The sequence below is a fragment of the Haematobia irritans genome, chromosome 1 (assembly GCF_050003625.1).
Source record: "Haematobia irritans isolate KBUSLIRL chromosome 1, ASM5000362v1, whole genome shotgun sequence".
Taxonomy (NCBI): domain Eukaryota; kingdom Metazoa; phylum Arthropoda; class Insecta; order Diptera; family Muscidae; genus Haematobia; species Haematobia irritans.
In genome coordinates this window covers 72767088-72790926 of record NC_134397.1, presented here as the reverse complement: position 1 = coordinate 72790926, position 23839 = coordinate 72767088, and the positions used below count along the sequence as shown (strand labels likewise).

The 23839-nt window shown below is 33.4% G+C and overlaps 3 protein-coding genes across 4 annotated transcripts in view; 2 read left to right on the top strand and 1 right to left on the bottom strand.

Annotated features, from left to right (window-relative positions):
• Positions 1-12373, top strand: part of E2f1 (E2F transcription factor 1) — a 228049-nt gene extending 215676 nt beyond the window's left edge. For both annotated transcript variants that reach the window (XM_075290749.1, XM_075290750.1), the window contains 3 exons: positions 1243-1474; positions 1548-2402; positions 10519-12373. In XM_075290749.1, coding sequence (XP_075146864.1) covers positions 1243-1474; positions 1548-2402; positions 10519-10631 — 1200 coding nt within the window. In that variant the 3' untranslated portion in view covers positions 10632-12373. The remainder of the gene's footprint in view (positions 1-1242; positions 1475-1547; positions 2403-10518) is intronic.
• A 9039-nt stretch (positions 12374-21412) lies between these two features.
• On the top strand, positions 21413-22616 carry LOC142221167 (uncharacterized). Its single transcript, XM_075290748.1, has 2 exons — positions 21413-21639; positions 21723-22616. The coding sequence occupies exons 1-2, from the start codon at positions 21517-21519 to the stop codon at positions 22539-22541; spliced, it is 942 nt and encodes a 313-aa protein (XP_075146863.1). The 5' UTR covers positions 21413-21516; the 3' UTR covers positions 22542-22616.
• On the bottom strand, positions 22534-23798 carry LOC142221166 (formylglycine-generating enzyme). The gene is made up of 2 exons (XM_075290747.1): positions 23016-23798; positions 22534-22957 (listed from the first exon to the last, which is right to left on the bottom strand). Exons 1-2 carry the CDS (start codon positions 23723-23725, stop codon positions 22645-22647), a joined length of 1023 nt encoding a protein of 340 aa, XP_075146862.1. The 5' UTR covers positions 23726-23798; the 3' UTR covers positions 22534-22644.
• Positions 23799-23839: the final 41 nt, after the last annotated feature.

Here is a 23839-nt window from a genome sequence, read left to right as displayed (position 1 = left end):
CTATTTTCTATAGAAATAAAATTTTGTCAACATTTTATTTCTGTACAAAATTTTCTTTCTATTGAAAATTTTGTCAAAATTTTATTTGTATAGAAAATTTTGTCAAAATTTCATTTCTATCGAAAATTTTGTCAAAAATTTATTTCTATAGAAAATTTTGTCACAATTTTATTTCTATAGAAAATTTTGTCAAAATTTCATTTCTATAGAAAATTTTGTCAAAAATTTATTTCTATAGAAAATTTTGTCAAAATTTTATTTCTATAGAAAAGGCACTGTATATATGTAGGTTGTATACACCCTTAGCAATGTTTATCTATGACCGGATGTAAATGTGATGAAGGTGATGAAATTAATAATTCACGTTTGTAAATTATTTCCACTCATAGTCACCTATACCCGCAATTGAACCCCTCGCAGACGGACGGTCGTTGTAGTTTCATATTTTATACGCAATTAAAATAGCAGACCCCATTTGGTAGTGTAGGGTATAAAGGAAGTTTATATCTTAATAGACCCTCTGTATATATGGTCAAGAGAAATAACAAAAAACCTGCTCTACATTTTTTTTCTCACAGACACAGTGCTATCACTTTTATAGACGAATTCTTTCCATTTATACAAAACAAAAAACAAAAAAACTGTCTGTCTGTGGGCTTTTACGCAAAATGTATTTTTATAAACTTGACACAAGTTTGCATATCTAAATCATTCATACACACTAAACAAAGCAGTGTTTATTTTCTTCTCATTTCGAATATAAAACATTTGAATTATATTTAGATGAGAGGATAAAGATTTAGATACCACCAAAGCAGCAGAAACTAAGCAAACACCCAAACAGTAGAAAACTTCACACCCAATCCAATTGAGCAATACCAAAATCATCCATCGCATTATAGAATATAGACCCATTAAAATACGTTTAAAAGATTCGCATATAGACAGACATACATATGTATGTATTATATCCGCAGACATAGATTTTTGCCAAATGATGTCCGGTCGGTCATTATTTTGCCGTATATTTTGGTTAATTTCAGGCGAGAATATCTTGCCGCTGTTACTGGCACAGCATATGGTGTCTGTGTTTGATTGTTTTAGTCAAAATTGATGTCTATACGATTTAACATGTATAACATAGAAGGAATTGTGTGGACTGCGTTTCATCGAATACCGTAAAAAATGAAGATAATTTCTAGAATTCGTTGTAATATTCTGATTTATTTTGTATGATTTCAGTTACCTGATTCTTTGAACCCTCGTGAGATCCATGTGAAAGCCGAGAATAATGGAGAAATCAATGTTTTTCTATGCCATGATACATCGCCGGAAAATTCGCCAAATTTTGGTCAAACGGCTATGGGCCAAAGGCAAGCATCGACTGCTGCTGTACAGCAAACACATGATCCCCTTATGGATGAACTTAGCCATTTGACACCACTAATGGAAGCAGAAAAACGGCATCGATTAGGTAAGAGCTAAATAAAGTTGAGTGAAGTTGAATGCCTTGGAATTCAAAGGTTTCACTTTTGTTTCTTCCTTAGGTGTACCTGTTGTACCCTCTTCATCAACATATCCCACAAATGTACGTTCAGCGCAACGTAATCTTAGTAAATCAATTGAGGAAGCTGCCCAAGCAGATTTATCTTTGAGTACTGCCTACAGTAGTCAAGATCAACAAACTCAGCATCATCATCATCTGCATCATCAGGCATTGGTGAATGATGATGATTTTAATATTGTATATCCAACAATAACAAGACCGGTCATAAGCCAAGTTTCCACACAAGACCAACAACAAAGGAGGCAGCAATTAAACTCTGCCATTGAGGATGTTATGGGGTCTTCTTCAGTTGATGGCCTAATGTCTTGCTCCTCAAATGCTCAACAACAGCAGCGACGTCTAACAGGCGACAGCAATGGGGATAGCAATGATTCCAATCAAACACTTACGCTTACACATGGCTCAACAGTGGGCCAAATGGGAACAACCAGTGCGCTGGCCAAGAAATCAGGTTTACGTAACGATGTCAACTTTGTGGATTGTGCAATGGACAACCAACAGAACACAAAGCATACGCAATTGATAACAGGCAGTAGTACATCGTCATCGTCGGCCAATTCGTCGTCGGTGTCATCGCCACAACATGATAGTTTTGAAGCAGCAACCACAACGTCCGCTGGCGGTCAATCTTTGCAAGGGCAACAGCAAACACTACATCATCAAGAGCAGCAGCAACATCTTTTAGCTTCTCATAGCGCTGATGTTACCAACTCACCACAACTCTCCTCTCATATCGTTACAACAAATTCGAATTGTGGCAATAGCTCAACCACAACTGGCGTCCGGAACGCGCTAATTTCGGATACTGTAAATCTAAGTCCCACACCTTATAACTGTAAGTATCGTGAACTGTTTCCCGCCCACATACATGACATTTTTGTGTTTAGGCATTGCCATTTCCCCAAGTGTTTCAAATCGTTCATCGCGTGTTCAAAATTCCACACCATGTAAAATGGAGTCATGCTTGACGGGAGCTCATTCTGTGATTTGCGTTATTTTTCACCACATATGATTATATCACCAAGGAGAATCCTAAAATGAATTTAACTTACATCATTTTAGTGGATCTCTCTACACTCCACCAATTAATCATATTCCATATTCGCATCACAGTCTGAGTTCTTGCTGAGCGTGAAATATTCCAAAGCATCAAAAACAACAAACAAACAAAACCAAAAACCAATTGGTATCGTTTATCAATTATCATGGATCATCATGGAGGAGATTGGTAGTCATACTCAATTTTTAATAAACAAACAAATAAAAAGTGTTTCATACCAAATACCAGCTGTGCATTTTTACATTTTCATTTTGTACAAACAAATATTTAATTATTTTTTAATTATAATTTTATTTTATATATTAAGTTTTGTTTTCCAAAATCAAACAATCCAACCCCAACACGAGATTTCAGTCCAAAATTTGAATTTTATTTTCTTATATATTTTCTTATTTTCAAAATCATTTTGAATACAAAATTTTACGTTCGTCTTATTTGTATTAAGTGAAAATTCTTGTACAATTAAAATATGTTAAAGTTTCGCGAAAAAAAAGATTGTGATTATTGTGTGAAAATGTACGGGAAACATCGAACTAATCGAACTATGTGGTCTAAATTTGAAATGAATCAAACCTTTAGAAAGTATATTTGTTCTCTAAACTATTCGATTTTTTTAATATGATTATTTTGTTATTCTTTTTACTGCAAGGCAGTCATTGTATAGGGCTTGTATCAGAGTGTCTATGATTTTAGTATAATATATTGTTAGGGGCGATGCTATTGGTGTGTTAACCCGTATTCTCCCGTGTTATAAAGTAATCATCCGATTGTAATAATGTTTGATTCACAGCATGTATAGGCTACCTTTAGAATATATATGAAAAAAAATTGTCATATCGGGTTCAGGTTTCCGGAAAATGGGTGTCGCAATTAACAAAGAATACCCTTGTGGTTTTTTTATTTTTTCTATGCAGCGATAACGGTACACTGGTGCATTGAACATGCCAATGTTTCTGTTGTCATATGACGACGCTATGAGAATATGGGTTAATATGTTTCAAAGCTTTTTGTTATTTCAAATATAAAATAGGGCAGCAATTAGAAATTGTATGTTGACTCTTTCACTAAACGGCTTTTACAAATATTAGGTGACCACTTCGGCCTCTGATATTGAGGACTTTTTGAAAATGGCATAAATATTCAGAATGTGTGACATTTGCCCTATCTTTTTAATTCCCACCACCTATTTCCTGTCCCCTACTTTTAGGATATATAAACTTATATCAACCCATCGCTTTTGGTAAATCTTACGTTTGGGTCATAGCATAGTTCCTAAAAATTATACGCATTTTTCGTTAGACCAAGAATTACAAATGCCATTTTTTTCTTTTTTTTATGAATATAAGACTGTAACCTAAGGTGGTATAGTTCAAAGACAATAAACTCTAGAAAGATAGGAAATTGGCTACTGAGGAGATCAAACCATTTACCGTGTTAGTTTCATACTCGAACCAAACGCGTATATGTTACGACAAGTATTGACATAGCATTAAAATGCAAATAAAAAGAAATTAAGAGCACGAAATAAATTTCCTTAAAGGGGAAAATGTAATTTTTTTTGGTGTTGCCTAAAATGTAACATTGTTTCATTAAGAAAATTAAGTTTTTCATTTAAAAAATAAAAATTAAAAACAAATAACAAAAAATACAAACATGTATGGAACTAACATGGTAAATGCATCATTTGGTATGACGCAAGCCAATTTCCTATCTTCCTAGAGTTTATTTAGCCCAGTTCTCAATAACAACTCTCTGGGAATTTTTTCCCTCTTCCCTGTTCCCCTATTCTAAACAAAATCTCCCTGGGGAATTTTTCTTTATTCCCTTATTCTAAACCAACTTTGAAAATGGTAAATTTTTCCCTTGAGGAAAAATTAGTATTACAAATGACAATAAATAGGAAAAAAAACGAAGACATTTTTTGGGAATAATTTCCCCATAAAAATCAAGGGAGTTGTAACCAAAATGCATCATTTCTCTGAAATTTCCGGTCAAAAACCTTAAATTAAAATTGATGATGGGATGCATCCAACTACCGAATGCTCATCTCATCGTCACAGATCTGTACATATTTTAAAAATTATTTTATATAGAAAATAAAGGTTTTACATTTAAACTATAATATCCCTTCCTGTTTTAATGTAGGTGCTTGTTTCTTAAACGAGCAATAATGCGAACATGTGTCCCGCGTGGCGTAAAAAGCTGAAGAAATTTACTAGTTTTCTTCTTCCGTTTTGATCGGGCATAGGTGTTATTTATTTTTCAGGCTACTCTGGGCCACAGATATGTCTCGATCTTTTCCTACGCCCTTTTTGGTAGCCACCTTCGACAAAGAAGCGTAGCACCTAATCTCACTAGTGGAGATAATCCAAAAGACTTGGGTTGAGGTGGAATGTGGGCTGCTAACACATCCAACAGGTATTTGAAGGCTGGATTATTTACCCTATAATATTGTATCACAATGGACTGAATGGTCTAAGTGAGTCCGAATCAAATCGGGCTGCCACTTTAACCCTATAAGTCCCATGAACTAAGTAACAACTTCTACATGTACAAGTATGTAGTTACAACGTTTCAGGCAACTCAAGTTGGTTAATGGCATCGCGTAGCTTTCTTCTTTCTATCCTTTAGACCTTGTTACGTTGATACGCCTCTCCTCAGCTACTACCATAAACACGGCACTAAACATTTTTGGCGTTTTTCGCGTTTAACTCAACTTTTACATCAATTTAATACAATTTCAATTCAAAATTTTAATATTAAAAATTTATTAAAATAAAACAGTTGAAGTAAAACAGCTGACTTCGAATACTTTAAATTATTGCTCCCATGTTATTCCCTTCCCCTACTGTTTAGAATAGGAGGATTTTATTCCCGGGGAAAATTAATTCCCAGGGAACACATTCCCTAGGGAATATTCAAAATTGGGCTAATTGTCTTTGGTATAGTTTCCTAGCATTTCTATTGCTAGTAATTGTATGGAGAGGTTTCCTTCCAATAGTTGGCCTTTCTACCATTTAAATGATTTCGTGAATAATTAGTAGAAATATCATGCCACGTTTTTTTTTTTGTTTTCAATGTCGATTATTTATTAATTTTATATGAATTTAATTCGATTTTTTTGCATAATTATATGCTTTTATATAATCACTTTCACGAAAGGGTATTTGTTGCATAATTCTACCATGAGTATCTGATATATATAGCGTATGTTCATATTCTGTATCATCTAATTTGGTATTTTCATCTGCGTTTTGTTTGTTGTCATATTTCGGGTAATGCGAATAGACACATTTCATTTTACAAGGTCTTGTTGTGAATGGTTTTTTTAATTTGTTCACATTTTGGCTTTCTTCCATTTTCATATATTTTCCACTTAATTCCACAAAATCCAAATAACCAGAAATTTGCTTTAACAAAAAACTTTCAATTTTAAATTAAAATGATAAAATTTTGAAATAGTAATTCTAGGAATTTTGACATAATTTTATCAAGATATTCTACAAAAAATTTAAATTTAAATTTAAATAGGTGCTTGAAGCTCAATCAAATTTGAAAATTTCCACTGTATGTATAATAGAACAGTTTTTGCCTCAAACTGGATAGAAAGAATTGTGTAAATAGGCCTATTTTCTTTTAGTACTAGAAAGCCAAGGCGAGACGGACTTAAATTAAACACAAAACCGATTTATCGAGAGGAAATGCAAAATGTGCAAATATATCATCTGCTGCTAAATTCAGACAACGTTTAAAAATTTATTAATAATAATTATTATTAATAATAATAATTAATATAATAATTATTATTTCAATTTGCGACGTCCATTTTCAGTCTTTTTATATAAGTATAAAATGTTTTTGTGATTCGAAAAACGCCTCTTGTGAATATGTACAAACTGTAATAACAGACAAAATTTTCGTTAAATAAATTAACTCTCTAATGCCCAATCCCGCCTTTAGGTGGGCTTCGTTAAACCAGGAAGCTTTTAGTAAAACACAACAAAAATGGTTAAAATAAAAAGAAAACTTAGGCTTTGCAGCATATACTGAATTTTACCGTATAAAATTTTCTTGTTTAGTTTTCTTGCTTTTGTGTCGTTAACATGGAATATTTAATCAGCTGGCAATTAGAGGGTTAAATAATTAATAAATGGGTTGAAGTGACGAACGTGCTCAAAAACTTGAAAAAAAATGTTTAAGCTCTAGAAATAAATCCGACATTGGCCGGATGATCAGGTGGGGAACTATAGCTTTGAAGCCCAATGCTTTTGGTCGAGAGAGCCGAGGCAGTGATGCCAGTATTTTTCAGGCCCTTGTCCCCAAATTAGAACACTTTCGTCCCCAAAAATTCCCAATTTATATTGAAATTCCAATTGTTGACAAGTTTTTATGAAACAAATAAAAACATATTAACCCCCATTTTCATGAAGCTCCGTTAGTGCTCCGTTAACTAACGAACTTTTTAACCGTATTATGAACATAGCTGTCATCTTGCCTATATATATTCCATATATTTTTATAGCCGAGTCCGAACGCTGTTCCACATTGCAGTGAAACTACTTAGAGAAGCCTCGAAACCTCAGAAATGTCACCAGCATTACTGAGGTGGGATAATCCACCGCTGAAAAACTTTTTGGTGTTCGGTCGAAGCAGGAATCGAACCCACGACCTTGTGTATGCAAGGCGGTCATGCTAACCATTGCACCTCGGTGGCTCCCAGCAGACCCTTAGTAGGTGGCAGCCCGATGTATCGGGCTCACTTAGACTATTCAGTCCATTGTGATACCACATTGGTGAACTTCTCTCTTATCACTGAGTACTGTCCGATTCCATGTTAAGCTCAATGACAAGGGACCTCCTTTTTATAGCCGAGTCCGAACGGCGTTCCACATTGCAGTGAAACCACTTAGAGAAGCTTTGAAACCCTCAGAAATGTCACCAGCATTACTGAAGTGGGATAATCCACCGCTGAAAAACTTTTTGGTGTTCGGTCGAAGCAGGAATCGAACCCACGACCTTGTGTATGCAAGGCGGGCATGCTAACCATTGCACCACGGTGGCTCCCAGCAGACCCTTAGGTTAGGTGGCAGCCCGATGTATCGGGCTCACTTAGACTATTCAGTCCATTGTGATACCACATTGGTGAACTTCTCTCTTATCACTGAGTGCTGTCCGATTCCATGTTAAGCTCAATGACAAGGGACCTCCTTTTTATAGCCGAGTCCGAACGGCGTTCCACATTGCAGTGAAACTACTTAGAGAAGCTTTGAAACCTCAGAAATGAGGTGGGATAATCCACCGCTGAAAAACTTTTTGGTGTTCGGTCGAAGCAGGAATCGAACCCACGACCTTGTGCATGCAAGGCGGTCATGCTAACCATTGCACCTCGGTGGCTCCCAGCATTACTGAGGTGGGATAATCCACCGCTGAAAAACTTTTTGGTGTTCGGTCGAAGCAGGAATCGAACCCGCGACCTTGTGAATGCAAGGCGGGCATGCTAACCATTGCACCACGGTGACTCCCAGCAGACCCTTGATCGTCTTCCAATTGTTCGAAAAATTAATATCTCCCATTTGTTCGATCACCGTGTGTTTATGAACGAAAATTTACTTCCAAGTACTCAAGTTCATCACTGATTGTTTAATAAATAATTTCATTTTTAAAAAGGTGCCTTCCAAAAGCTAAGTAAAATTATAAATTAACGCTTAGGCCTCCAAGACAAAGTCCTGGCTCCGTTTCTAGTCCAGCAGCTTCATTTGCACCTTTTTGTATACCAGGAATGAAGAGCAAAGTTTTCTTTTTCCAATATTAGGGCTGTTTTCTTTTAGCACTGGATGCAACATTTGTATGAGCTATCCAGAACACCGTTGCACTGGTGTTCTATCCAGAACATCTCATCAGTGCAAGTCGCGCCGATGTTGCCAGATTGTATTTTTATAAAGTGACGCTTCTTCGATTCACAATAGTACTTTATTGTGACTAATTTATCGAAAAACAAGAAATTCAAAGTGGTACAGTGTCATAAATAATCGCAGCAGTAAATATTTATTACTAATTTGAGCATTTCATACATTAAAAATGCAAGATTTCACTTCTTTTCTGTGATTGTTTTTAAACAGCTGATGACAGTGTTGCGTATTTTTGGAGATGTCCTGGATAAACGAGTACTCTGTTTTCTTTTAGTCCTTCACGGTTTAGTACATCCAGTGCTAAAAGAAAACAGCCCTATTGACGATTCGTTGAACTTCTGTTTTAATATGATTTATTACACTGTACCGATTTCGAAAAAAATCCCCATAAAATTCCCCAAATTTATGGAAATTCCCCACCAAATCAATTCAAAAATTTCTTCCCTTACAACGAAAAAATATCGTCAATTTGGGGAAAAATCCCCAATACTGGCAACACTGAGCCGAGGTGCCGAATTCGCATCTTATGATCACAAATATATTGATACATTCATAGAAAAAAGTCTGCTAAAAAGAGAAGTCTTTGTTTGTTGTTATATTTTTTTGTCATGGGTCAATCTCAGTTTCGACCGAATACCAAAAAATTTGTCAACTGTGAATTATCCCCTCTCACTATTGTGACATTTTCAAGTGTTGTTTCCTTTTTGCACTTGATGCAACATTAGTATAAGCTATCCAGAACATCGTTGCACTGGTGTTCTATCCAGAACATCTCATCAGTGCAAGTCGCGCCGATGTTTCCAGATTGTATTTGGATCAAGTGATTCTTCGATTCACAATAGCAATTTATTTTGACTATTTTATCGAAAAACATGAAATTCAAAGTGATACAGTGTCATAAATAATCGCAGCAGTAAATATTTATTACTAATTGGAGCATTTCATACATTAAAAATGCAAGATTTCACTTCTTTTCTGTGATTGTTTTTAAACAGCTGATGACAGTGTTGCCTATTTGTGGAGATGTCCTGGATAAACGAGTACTCTGTTTTCTTTTAGTCCTGAACGGCTTAGCATATCCAGTGCTAAAAGAAAACAGCCCAAATGTTTCTCTAAGTGGTTTCACCATAATGTGAAACGATGTTCGGAATCGGTTATATAAAGGAGGTCTAGATTATTTTTTTTCCTTCACGAACTTTAAACGATAGTTGGTACAAGAAGTAATCGTTGTGGTTGACATCGCCCTTGTTCAGGAATTAACGTCGATTATCGATTAAAGACGACAGACGTTAAAAGCTTTTCTGAAAACTAGATGTTTTGGCAGCAATGTCAGATTTGTTGCTGTAAAAAATTGTTAAAAAAAGTAATTCGTCTGGTTTAGTCGGTATTTTCACTTATTAGCAGAGTTTGTTCGATGAGTGTAGGGTTTTATATCAACCTTGTTACAATGATATTATTTTATTTAATTTTTTTTTTTTTTTTAATTCTATTTATATCCACTTTAACATTCTGCAATTTCAACAACAAAACAAAAGAGATCCCCATTTTTTAAAAACTTTATTAACATATTGTGAAAAAGTGATTTTTTTAATAAAACAAAACACACGCAACATCATCATTTAAATCTCATCCATCTCGTATAAAATTGCACATGCAAATGAAAAAATATAGAGGAAAATATATAGAACAAATTCATTTTGGAACTGAATTCTCGTGGGTCTGCATGGCACACACCACAAAAAACACCATAGGTATGTTTTTGTAGTGTATAAAATTTTGTATTTGAAAGTTTGTAGCACCATGAGATTCAGCTCTGGCATGAATTTCTAAGCACAATATTAAATAAAATCTAAAAAAAAATTAATTGACCGTGATCATTTTTTATGGAAGAGTATCAGACACTTTTATTGATTTTTATTATTACTAAACATTTAAAACAATTTAAATTTAGTAATTATTTTTTTTTCTTTTCTTCTTTGCAGATTTTGAAGACTTGCCACCACTGTTGCCCATTGAACCACCATTGGATGGTTATTACAATTTCTCATTGGGTCAATCCGAAGGTCTTATTGATTTATTTAATGATTTCGTTTAATTTTAGATAGTAAAAAAAACAAAAACACAGTAAACCATTTACAATATTTGTACACAATCCTTTAAAGATAAAACAAACAAGCAAACAAAGAAAGAAAAAAAAAACATAATAAAATGTTAATTACCTTCCTTTAGCCTCCTATACCGCCCTTACTTCCCCGATTTTATCCTTTCAACGAAAGCCAATTTTTACAATTCAATCACTTTCACTTTTTTTAGCACCAAATATATTGTATTTTTTTTTTTCAATTCTATCAAAACATTCTTTAGGTATTTATAATTTGAAATTATAAAAAAGAATTGTCAAAAAAAAAAAACAAAGCAAAAATATTGTAACATTTTTAAAGTTTTATATGATTTGTTTTTTTTGCTCTTATTATAGTAATTATTATTAATTACATATAAACTGATTAGCTGAAATATGTTTTTTTAAATAATAAAGCGAAAAAAACAATAAACAAAAGTTACAGAAAATATATTAAACAAAAAAAGGAATGTAAACACTATAGTCTGAAAAAGTAAGAAAATAAAACTAAAATAAATATATTTAAAATAAAAAAATTAATAGTCTATATTCACAAAAATAAGATCAACTGAGTAATAGGAAAGTGTAACAAAGTTTATAAAATTTCTCATAAAATTCAGGTTTTCAAATTTACAAAACAATTCAAATATTTGTAATTTTTATCAAAACAAATAAAATAAAAAAAAAATAAGTCATATATAATTATCACAGAAAGTCCTAAGAAAAAAAGATAAAAAAGTAAAATAAATCAAGAAAATCTACAGTGTAAAATATTTTTTTTTTTATAAAACTAATTAATTGAAAAATAGTAATGCAAAAATTCTATATACATTCAACTCACTCAGCAGCATACATATAAATACATATGTTTTTTGAAAAAACACTATGGATAAAATGTAACATAAAAAAACAAACAAACGCCCATATAAAATATTTAGAGTCACACTTTGTAAATGAATCAAAATTATTTTGTAATTCTTCTTTATCCAATATTATCATTATAAACTTGCTATGTAAAAATTAAACACATTTTTTAATTAATTTTTAATGCGGCTCCTTTGTTTTCCTATTTTTAATAACTTTTCTATTGGAATTTCTTTTCTCCTCTCTCTCTAGCTTTTTTTATTTTTTATGGAAATGTTGATTTTGCAGTTATTTTTTGCCCTGAATTTGTAAATTTCCACTCATATGTATTACCACGATTTTGTAAAATTTTTTGTTAATTTTTTTTGAAGTTTCTTTTTTAAACAACAGTTATGTTTGGTTTCTTTTCAAGAGAACAATAATTAGTTTTACACTGTATTTAATAAAGAAAATAAAATATAATCTAATTTAAAAGGAAAAAAATCAACATCAATAAAATAAAATTAATATTTACGCATTTTTTTTGTTAATGTTTATTTTAATTTCCATTGTATAATTAATATAAATTTAAAGCGTAATTTTATTTTATAATAACAAAGAAAGCAAAAAAATATATAAAACTATAAATAAAGCAAAATGAATAAAAATTTTGAAAAAAAAAATCTACAAAAAAACAACATTAAACTACTGAGAGCAGCAAAGCAAACAAACCTATAGCAACATCCACAAATCCACAACAACAAAAACAAACTTATTTTAATGCTAAACGCTTATATTTTTATACATTAAAGAAAATCAGAAAATTTAAATATATAAATATATTTTGTTATTGTTAACATAGTAAAACAAACGAACCCACAAAACGTCTCAAAAAAATTTTATTGTCTATTACCATTGGCTTTACAACATTGAACAAGTTTGGACAGATTGATAGCAATTGTCGCGGGAGTTGATTTCACAGGGAAATGGGAAGTTTTTCTAAATTTCAAAAATCTCAAATTTAGAAAAATACAATATTCATTTTTTAAACATTTCAACTCTTGAGGAAGGGTTTGAAAACATCTATAAGTCGTATGTATTTTTCCGGCTTTTGGACATCTTGTGTAAAACACAGGATCGTAAGATATAAAAGAAAATATTCGAAATGCTGATACGTGTACGTTCTTGGGTGCCACTGCCTTGCAAGCAAACCGTCATGGTTTCAATCCCAAAAGGTTTTTCAGTGGTCGGGGTTATCCCCTTCCAATAATGACATATCTGAGAGTTTCAAAACTCCTCTAAAAGATTTTATGTATTGTGAACACGGTTGCCACAATTTGTAGAATTCTACCATAAATGGTCGATTTTTACTGTTTGGTAGAATTCTTGATAATTTGGTAGATTTGTCACAATATTACTCTCCAGGTATATTAATTTCATATAGAAATAAAATTTTGACAAAATTTTCTATAGAAATAAAATTTTGACAAAATTTTCTATAGAAATAAAATTTTGACAAAATTTTCTATAGAAATAAAATTTTGACAAAATTTTCTATAGAAATAAAATTTTTAAAAGATTTTGTATAGAAATAATATTTCGAAAAAAATTTCTATAGAAATAAAATTTTGACAGAATTTTCTATAGAAATAAAATTTAAAAAAATCTTAGAAACAAAATTTTGACAAAATACGAGGGCGGTTCGGAAACTTCTTAGCCTATCAATGAAAGAGAATAGTTAGTTTTTCAAAAATATTTTTATTTTCCAATATAATCTCTTGAAACTTCAATACACTTAGTGCAACGCTTTTCTAGCAATTCTATCCCTTGATTAAAATAGTTTTCCTCAAGGTCTTCAAAATAGTGGTTTACAACTGTAATTGCATCTTCATTCGAGGTAAACCGCTTGCCAGCAAGGATTTTTTTTAGATTTGGGAACAAGTAAAAGTCACTGGGAGCTAAATCAGGAGAATAAGGTGGGTGGTCAAGCAACTCGTACTTTAATTCGTTGATTTTAGCCATTGTTAAAACACTCTTGTGCGCTGGTGAGTTGTCTTGATGAAAAACTATTTTTTTTTGTGTTGTAAGTCAGTACCTTTTTCTTGAATTTGTACATTTAATTGATCCAAAAGGTTGCAGTAGTACTCTGAATTTATTGTTTTACCCTTTTGCAGATACTGAATCAATAAAATACCTTTGAAGTCCAAAAAAACCGTTGTCATAACCTTACCAGCCGATTGAATTGTTTTTGCCTTCTTTGGGGCATTTCCTCCAGCTTCAGTCCATTATTTGGATTGTTCTTTTGTCTCTGGAGTATAGTGGCGGATCCATGTCTCATCACCAGTTATGAAACGACGCTTAAAATCCATTTTATTTCGCTTAAAACGATCCAAACAACTTTAGAAATGTTCATTCTTATGCGTTTTTGATCAACTGTAAAGGTGGATATTAAGTTCGAGTTTACCCGCTAAAATCGTCATTTTTTCACAATAACTTTTCCTTAATAATCAATTTTAAGGAATACAAACTTTGTGCAAATTTGCTTTGGGATATTCCCCATCAAGTTATAATGAAATCTGCAACAAATATGTATAATTTTATAACTTTTTTACTAATTTAGTTTTCACTTTAGTGAAAATTAGCGGCTAAACTCGAACTTAATACTCACATTTAACAAATGCGGCACCCATCTTGCTTTTTCATCTGTAGTTCTTCATGCAAAATTAAATGGACTCGATCATTTGAGATGCCCATGATATTAGCAATTTCACGCACTTTTATTCGTCGATCATTTAATACCATATCATGCACTTTGACTACAATTTCTGTTGTTGTTGCTGTTTTTGACGTCCACTACGTGGTTCATCTTCAATGCTTGTACGACCACGTATAAATTCAGCAACCCAATTTTTTTTACAGTAGACGTATTTTATTGAAGTGAAAAATAGAAATTGAAGTTGAATATACTAAAAATAAGTGCCTACATGATATCTTTAACAAACCCTATAATTAAGTGCAATTTAGTAATAATAACGTAACATAACACTACATTAATAACTTCAACACTTCCCCTTGTTATGTGATGTTAGTATTCTGGATTCCCAATTTTTCGCGAAGATATTTAAGCCTCAAGGGTTGCAATGGTTTAGTCATAATATCCGCAAGTTGTTCTTGTGTCGCGATTTGTTTGACTTCTAGTTTTCTGCAAACTACCTGTTCTCGCACAAAGAAATTTTTGATGGCAATATGTTTTGTTCGTCGGTGAAATTCTGGATTTTGAGCAAGCCTAACAGCAGCTGAGTTATCCACTTGTAATATAGGAACTTCTTTATAATTAATTGTTTCAGCATACAAACGACTTAACCAAATTATTTCTTTTGTTGCTTCTGTTGCCGCAACTATCTCAGCTTCCGTTGTTGACGTTGCTACCATTGACTATCTTTGGCTGAGCCAAGACACTACACCACCAGCAAATTTAATTACCACTCCAGAGGTTGATCTACCAGTTTTCATACATCCGCCGAAATCAGCATCACTGAAACATTCCAGCTTTGGATTGTTTTTGGCGTCATATGCGATACCGTAGCTCAACGTACCAGCGATATATCTGAAAACTCTTTTCACACGCATTACATCTTCAGAGGATGGGTTTTCCAAAGTTCTTGATAAAAATCCGATGCTGTATGCCAAGTCAGGTCTACTACCCAGCATTAAGTACATAAGACCACCAACAGCTTGTCTATATGGAAATTTAGATTCACGTACTTTTTCTTCCCCTGCTTTTGATTTTTCACGTAACCATTTGCGACAATCACGAACCCAGTGACCTTTCTTTTTGCAATAGTTACACGTATCCGATTTTTTGGTTGAATTACGAGATTCTTCTGGCTTCTTGAACTTTGAATATCTTGCTACTAAAGCTTCTTCACTCACCTTCTTTTCTTCGTATTTTCCAAAATTACGTTGGAACATACATAGTTCATTCGTTGACAACATCATCCAGCTGGATTTAAATGTTTCGAATTGGCTGGGCAAAATTTGCAAAATTTTACATATAAGGAGCAAATCTGGCAAAACATTTTGTTCTCTAGCCCTCAAGCCGTTATTCAGCTCCATCCATAATGTCTTCAACTTTGCAATATGCGTTGAAACATCCTGTCTTGGGTTCCAATTAAATTGGAAAAAATCTATGCAAATTTTAAATACCTGATCTTTGGATTGAGCTTCAAACTGTAGCTTTAACGCATCCCAAGTGTCAGCTGCAGATTCTTGATCCATAATTTTCTCATAAATCTCATCACTTACTGCACTCACCAATAACGATTTTGCGTAGCTATTAGCTTTTCTATACGTATCCGATGCGGATTTAAAAATTCTTTTATGCTCCGCTGTTGCATCCTCTGCCAACGGCATAGGCTTCAATAACTCTCGATCTATCACATCTAAAGCTCCTTCGTGGTAGTCGAGAATATCTCGAATTTTTCTTTTCCACATCGGCCAGTCCGCTTCCTTTTGTAACGGCTTTAAGGCCTTTGAAAAATCCATGGCAGCTTGTAATGCACCTCAATATATATCCGTTTTTCTTTTTTTTTTTTTTAAAAAATGTATACTATTATTTTTGTCTCCAAACAACTGTCTGGGCCCATAACCTTTTACAGTAGACGTATTTTATTGAAGTGAAAAATAGAAATTGAAGTTGAATATACTAAAAATAAGTGCCTACATGATTTCTTTAACAAACCATATAATTAAGTGCAATTTAGTAATAATAACATAACATAACACTACATTAATAACTTCAACATTTTTTACTGTTGCATATGGAGGAGCACTTTCACCTAACACATTCACCATATCATTATGAATTTCTTGTCCCGATAAACCTTTTTTATGTAAATATTTAATGACAGCACGCATTTCTAATTTTTCCATTGAAAAAAAATTGCGGATGCGTCTTTTTTGAACACCTATTTCGCTTTTTGTGCTAGGCTAAGAAGTTTCCGAACTGCCCTCGTATGACATTGGCAAAGGAAAAGAGAGATGTTTGGACAAAGATTTATTTCGGCAAAAGCCGACTATCATAAACCTTTTTTCGGAAGGTTCAAGTGTGCTTCACTTTGGGTTTAGTGAACTATCAGAATTTATTCTGATAATTGGTTGATAGTTTTGCTGCAAGCAGAGAATGCTGATGAGGAATGTGGTAATTCCGAAACGTGCGTCCATTCAACCATCTTGCAGTCTATAGAGTTTTGCCCAAATAAATTTGACAAACATTCTTTTCCTCTGTTGGTTAAGCTACACTTGTAGTTTAGTCAATGCATGGTTTTAAGCTGAAATCAAAAAAAAAAACAACAACAATAAAAAAAATTAACAAAATTCTCTATAGAAATAAAATTTTGACAAAATTTTCTATAGAAATAAAATTTTGACAAAATTTTCTATAGAAATAAAATTTTCTATACAAATAAAATTTTGACAATATTTTCTATAGAAATAAAATTTTGACTACCAAAGTCCATTGTAAGTTCCATTTTTATACCCTTCACCACTACTGTGGTACAGGGTATAATAAGTTTGTGCATTTGTATGTAACGCCAAGAAGGAGTAATCATAGACCAACCTTTTAGTATACGGATCGGCTCAGAATTAAATTCTGAGTCGATTTAGCGATGTCCGTCTGTCTGTCTGTCTGTCTGTTGATGTATTTTTGTGTGCAAAGTACAGCTCGCAGTTTTAGTCCGATTGTCCTAAACTTGGTATAGAGTCCTGCTTCGGCTCAAAGACGATCCCTATTGATTTTGGAAAAAAATCGGTTCAGATTTAGATATAGCTGCCATATATATTTTTCACCGATCTGGTCATAATTGGCGTGTATATCAACCGATCTTCCTCAAATTCCGTACATTCGTATATTTTATGAGTCTCGAAAAACTTGCCAAATATCAGCCAAATCGGTTCAGATTTAGATATAGCTCCCATATATAGCTTTCGCCCGATTTACACTTATTTGCCCACAGAGGCCAATTTTTTTGCTCCGATTTAGTTGAAATTTTGCATAGGGAGTAGAATTAGCATTGTAACTATGCGTGCCAAATTTGGTTGAAATCGGTTCAGATTTGGATATATCTCCCATATATATCGTTCGCCCGATTTACACTCATATGACCATAGAGGCCAATTTTTAACTCCGATTTAGTTGAAATTTTCCACAGGGAATAGAATTAGCATTGTAGCTATGCGTGACAAATTTGGTTGACATCGGTTCAGATTTAGATATAGCTCCATATATATTTTTTTCTGATTTCGACTAAAATGGTCAAAATACCAAAATTTTCCTGGTTAAATCGCCACTGCTTAGTCGAAAAATTGTAAAAATGACTAATTTTCCTAAACTTCAAATACATATATATCGAGCGAAAAATCATAAAAACAACTTTTGCGAAGTTTCCTTAAAATTGCTTCAGATTTAAACGTTTCCCATATTTTTTTACTAACATTGTGTTCTACCCAGTGCATTAGCCGACTTAAATTTTGAATTTATATATTTTGTGGAAGTCTATCAAATTCTGTCCAGACCGAGAGATATTTAAATGTAACATATGTATTTGGGACAAACCTTTATATATAGCACCCAACACATTTGACGGATGTGATATAGTATCGAAAATTTAGATCTACAAAGTGGTGCAGGGTATAATATAGTCGGCCCCGCCCGACTTTAGACTTTCCTGCTTGTTTTTTTTTTGTAGAAGTAGTAACTTTCTCTTGTTGGTTGAAGCTAAAATCGTTAAAACTTTTAAAATTCGACATACTTACAATTCAAGGGATATACTCAAAAATTGTATTGAATAAAGTGTTTCTTTCGAAGAAAAAAAAACATTTTTTTTTTCATACTAACTTCAAAAATTTCAAAATAAGATTTTTTAAATTTGGTAAATTTTTGGCAAATTTTTGATAAAATTGTCTTCAAATTTTAGTAGATTATTTTTGGCACGAGTGGTATCCGACATTATTTTAGACCCATCAATAAACCTATTAACTCTTAAGGCGTTTTAGGGAGCCACCGTGGTACAATGGTTAGCATGCCCGCCTTGCATACACAAGGTCGTGGGTTCGATTCCTGCTTCGGCCGAACATCAAAAAGTTTTTCATCGGTGGATTATCCCACCTCAGTAATGCTGGTGACATTTCTGAGGGTTTTAAAGCTTCTCTAAGTGGTTTCACTGCAATGTGGAACGCCGTTCGGACCCGGCTATAAAAAGGAGGTCCCTTGTCATTGAGTTTAACATGGAATCGGGCAGCACTCAGTGATAAAAGAGAAGTTCACCAATGTGGTATCACAATGGACTGTATAGTCTAAGTGAGCCTGATACATCGGGCTGCCACCTAACGTTACCTAACCTAAGGCGTTTTATTTCGATTTTGACTTTTATTTAGATCCGTACACTGACCAGCCTAAATCTAAAGGTGGGTACTAAGTTCGTGTTTCACAGTTGAAAATCGACAATTTCCACGGCTATTTTTCCTATGTTATTTTAAGGAAAGAAATGTTTATGAATTGGTTACATATTTGAACCACTAATAGAAAATAAATTTCACAAAGTTATGTTAGATTTTGCAAAGAAACCTCGCCATCTTTATTGTACTTGCAATTTTTGTTTCTACTTAGTATCGGGCTTTAACAAAAAATAAAAATAACCGTTCAACTTACAACATTTCGTAATTCAGTTGTTCTATATATCCTTAAATGTGTATTATAGGAATTTGTATTTCTTAATCTTCCTTTTTCCTTTCGAATAACTGTACTTGTAATAAAGAAATGTTAAGTTTAATCGCGATAAGAAGTAATTAAAAAAATGCCGTCTTGGGTATTTATTGAATTTCTAAAATTTTCATTTCGGCCACGGATTTGTTACGAATAAAATGCAGGTAAAGTTTCTGAGGAAAAATTATGGAAACATTTTTAATTGTCTATTACGCTAGTTTACACTGAAAATGTGCATTTGATGAGAGGTGACTTTTGTTAGGTATTTTGATCTGCTGAATTACAAAATTTTGTTTCTCTTCATGGACGTATAGATTTTTTTTTGAAATCAGCAGATCAAAATACATAAGAAAAGTCAGATGTCATCAAATGTACATGAAAAAAATTTTATTTTTTTATATTATACTCGCTAAAAATCTGGTAAAACAGAAAAAAAATCTGATGAACTCACACTAAAACACGTTCTGGTGCGGCTGAAAAAAAGGTAAGGCATTTTTCTTAAATTAAGTCACAACTGCAAACAAAATGTTTGCTGATCGCATTTAGCAGCTTTTAGGTATTTTTGGTTCTTAGTACCAAACCCTATCAAAGATGATTTTAGTATAAAACCTAATTTTAGGACGATAAAACTGTTTTTAAATAAAAAAATAAATATTTATCGGTAACATGATATATTCTTATGAACAATGATTTTAAAAATTTGCTGTTACTTTGACTTGTATATTCATAATTTATTATAGATGCTCCTTCTCAATAGCCCGGTATGCACCTCTAGCGGAAATCTCATTGGGAGAAAAATGTTAACGGTCGATAATAAGGCATGCAGCTCTTGCGAAATTTCTTGTGGCAGGGTTTGCCATTAGAGGTGTGCACGTGACACCAAATTTTTGTGACTCACGAAAATTTTCGTGACGCGTGAGTCACGCTCATGTCAACGGCTTGAGTCGTGCGTGAGCGTGAGTCACGAAAACAATATATTCGTGAGTGTGCGTGAGTAACGAATTACGCTCACGAAAATAATCCCCCTCTCCAACATAAACGCTTAAAAGTTAAATTCATTTGCAATTTTAGTGACACCTAGGATGTTAAGAGTTTAATTACGCTCTCGATTTTAATCGTGCTCATGGTTTCAGACACGTCCCTCAGGTAAATTACTGATAAAATTATTCGTGAGTCACGATATTTTTCATGAGTCACGGTATTTTTCGTGATTCGTGATTCGATAACAAAGCCCACGAAATTTGCGCAACAAATATAGCGAATCATTTCTTATGGATATTGGAAACTTCGTTAGAGGTGCATACCTCTGCCTTAACAAAATAGTTTTGTTTGGGTGGAAGAAAATTTGCTAAATGTGTATGGCGGTGTAAAATGCCTTTTTTAAATTTGGTGAGAATATTTGGCATTTGAGATTTTGTCACATTAAGAAATTTCTTTCAAAAAGATAATATCGCTGGAAAATTTCGATCGATAACAACTACTCACGGAATTTTCATTAGCAAATATAGTAATATATTTATTATGGGAGGAAAGTGTAAACAATAAGTAACAAGGTCTTTTAAAGCCCGGTATGCAGCTCTAGCGAAAATTCCTGTTACATGCCAATAATACAGTTTTGCCATACAAATTTATATCTTCTTGTTGCAAATATTATTATAACTTCATGCAAAAATGTAAATGTTCATTTTCGGTGAAATAAATTATTAAAGAAAAGTAACCGCAGAAAAATGGCCAATTTGGGGTGATAATGCCAACTAAATACTGGGCTTTATCCGCTAAAATCGACATTTTCTACGATTATTTTTCATTAATAATACATAATATAATCTTTATGAAAAGTTGCTTTAGGCAATGACCCACAACGTTGTCATATAATGTGTATCAAAGAGGTATAGTTTTATACTTTTTCGAAAAACTAAAGCAAATTTTTGATGTAAATTGGTTGATTCGAACGGCGATTATCGTTTCCCAACAAAAAAAATGTGCGCACAGCAAACAAAATCATTGTGAATTGACTTGAAACGTCCATACACATCTTGGTTAATGGTCTAAACGGCCCATAAGAAATGCAAGCAGAGATGGATATTTTTATTGTGAATTGTATATACCATTGTGATTTTGATTTGACGTTTTTAATGATGGTGGTAATGCAGTTCACCATATTTCATTGTTTACATTCGATGAAATCAAAGATTTTGCAAAGTGAAGACATTTCTTATAGTCCTTTGGTTTGTAAATGAACAGAAACTAGAAATGAATATTTTACCCAAAAAGAGATGGCACGTCCGGACTAAGGACAACATAGCCCGTGTAAGAAGGGACGAAGCGGCGGCCCGTGAAGAGGAACAAAAGAAACAGGAAAAGTTGGAATTTGCGGTATGTTTGGATGTTCAAGAATATATATTTGGGAATATACTGGATCTAAATATGAATGTTTTTCGATTTTTCACCACACAAAGGAAAGTGAAGCTCGTATTAACTTTCTTCGTAAACGTTCAGGGCTACCAGAAAAACACACAGATGCTAGTGCATATGATGAAATAAAACTTTCTACCAATGAAGAGGACCCAACATCAAGTGGCCATGTTAATCTTTTTGCCGATTATAAAACACATGTAAAGACTACCAACAAAGATTTGGAAAAGGAAAAGAAAGACGAACAGGAGAAATATGAAAAACAAATCGGCTATTTGACATATCTGGGGCAGGATACAAATGAAGCATTACGTCTGAAAAGCTGGTATGAAGTTGCACCCAAACGTTTGGATGTAGGCGAGGAAAGAGAGATTGTGGAAAAAGACATTAAAAACAAATACAGCCATGATCCATTAACATTAATAAATGCCCTCCTTCCACCAGAGCCCAAGGCTATTGGAAAGACCACTCCCACAAAACGTAAAAGAAGTCCAAGTCCAGTTTTAACCAAAACATCTGATGAAAGTTCTAGTAAAGATTCAAGAAAACATAAAAAACACAAAAAGGAAAAGAAAAAACACCAAAAGAAGAAGAATAAAAAACGCCATAAAGATCACAAGAAGAAGAAAAGTAAATCAAAAGAACGTTTCGACGAGGAGGATGTGTTGAAGAAACGTTTGAAACTAGAAGAGATGAGAAAAGAACGACTAAGACGAGAATTGGCGGAGAAAGCAAGGCAAGATGCATTGCTTGCTCCCAAAGAGAGTACAAAGCCGGCTGACAATGTTCCATCTACACCGCGTGTAGTTCAAAAGTACAATAGTCAATTTAATCCAGAGTATGCAAAGCAAAATATGAATTGAAAATTATATACAGGAATTATTATTGTTTGAAATGCAAGAGGGATATGTTACGATACATGATTTTGATTATCACAACGGATTTTGTCTATTCAATATTTAAACTTCATTCTGAATCCTTGGCGCATCGAAAACCCAGATTACCTGCAGAACTATCGGCAGAGTTCTGGGAACGTGCAGCGCAACGATAGCGATAACAATAGGATTTGTGGCAAAGATATGATCCCCCCTTTTTCACATAATTAGGATTTTGGCTATTGTCATCCCTCGTCCACATATCTTGTGTCCATTCCCATACATTACCAACAATGTTGTGAAGTCCATAAATATTTTGAGGAAATTTATCAACGGGACAAGTGGTTTCATAACCATCTTCTTTAGTATTTCCATCGGGGAACTCTCCTTGCCAAATGTTTAGCCTTTTAAAATAAGAAAAAATTAGAAAGGCAAAGACAAATTGACAGCCACCGTTATTACCAATGTTCCTCTTTGGGCATAAGTTTATTGCCCCATGGGAAAAGCTTTCGCTTCTTGCCTCCCCTACAAGCAACTTCCCACTCAGCTTCGGTAGGTAAACGTTTTCCGGACCATTTACAATAGGCCACTGCATCATTCCACGATACATGTACAACCGGATGATCTTCCCAATCCTTTGGATTATTATCTCTACCATGAGGATGACGCCACGATACACCTTTGACTTTAAACCACCATGGAGCTGCAGCCACTCTAAAGTCTTCAAGTTCCTTTTGTTGTTCTTCACTTAATAATGTCTTCAAAAGGAAACTATCTCCGAACTTTTCGGCTTCCGTTACGTACTTTGTTGCTTTCACAAATTCCCGAAATTTTTTATTAGATACCTCATACTTGTCCATATAGAAATCCTTTATATCTACTAATCGTTCAGGTGATTCATGGTCTTCAGGAAAATGGGGATCGTCGGTACCAATGAGATATTTTCCCCCCGGTATAAGTGACATATCCGGATAATCTGGTTCTGGATAATAATCCCGGTAGTGTCTATTGTTTGTTTTTGCCTTTTGTTGACATACTTTTGAATCTGCTTCTACATCATTGTGTGATTTCTCCTTTTCCACTTTTTTATCATCTCTGTCTAGTTTATTACATCCGCAATCAAATTTTGCTGGTACTATAAGCAGTATATATACTAAGATCTTAAAAATCATATCCGGACTTGTTGATTTTATTTAATTTTGCTGAACAATCCAGCAATCATAAAACGTCATAGCCAAAATGTAAACAAACTGTAAGGCATTGCCAGATAAGAAAAAACCGCAATA

What these genes read in the sequence shown, in the direction of transcription:
- LOC142221167 (XM_075290748.1), top strand. Translation starts at nt 21,517, where the DNA reads ATGAATATTTTACCCAAAAAGAGATGGCACGTCCGGACTAAGGACAAC. An exon ending in AGGAAAAGTTGGAATTTGCG is followed by an intron (nt 21,640 to 21,722) that starts GTATGTTTGGAT and finishes CACCACACAAAG; the next exon opens with GAAAGTGAAGCTCGTATTAA.
- LOC142221166 (XM_075290747.1), bottom strand. Translation starts at nt 23,725, where the DNA reads ATGATTTTTAAGATCTTAGTATATATACTGCTTATAGTACCAGCAAAA. An exon ending in ATGCCCAAAGAGGAACATTG is followed by an intron (nt 22,958 to 23,015) that starts GTAATAACGGTG and finishes TTATTTTAAAAG; the next exon opens with GCTAAACATTTGGCAAGGAG.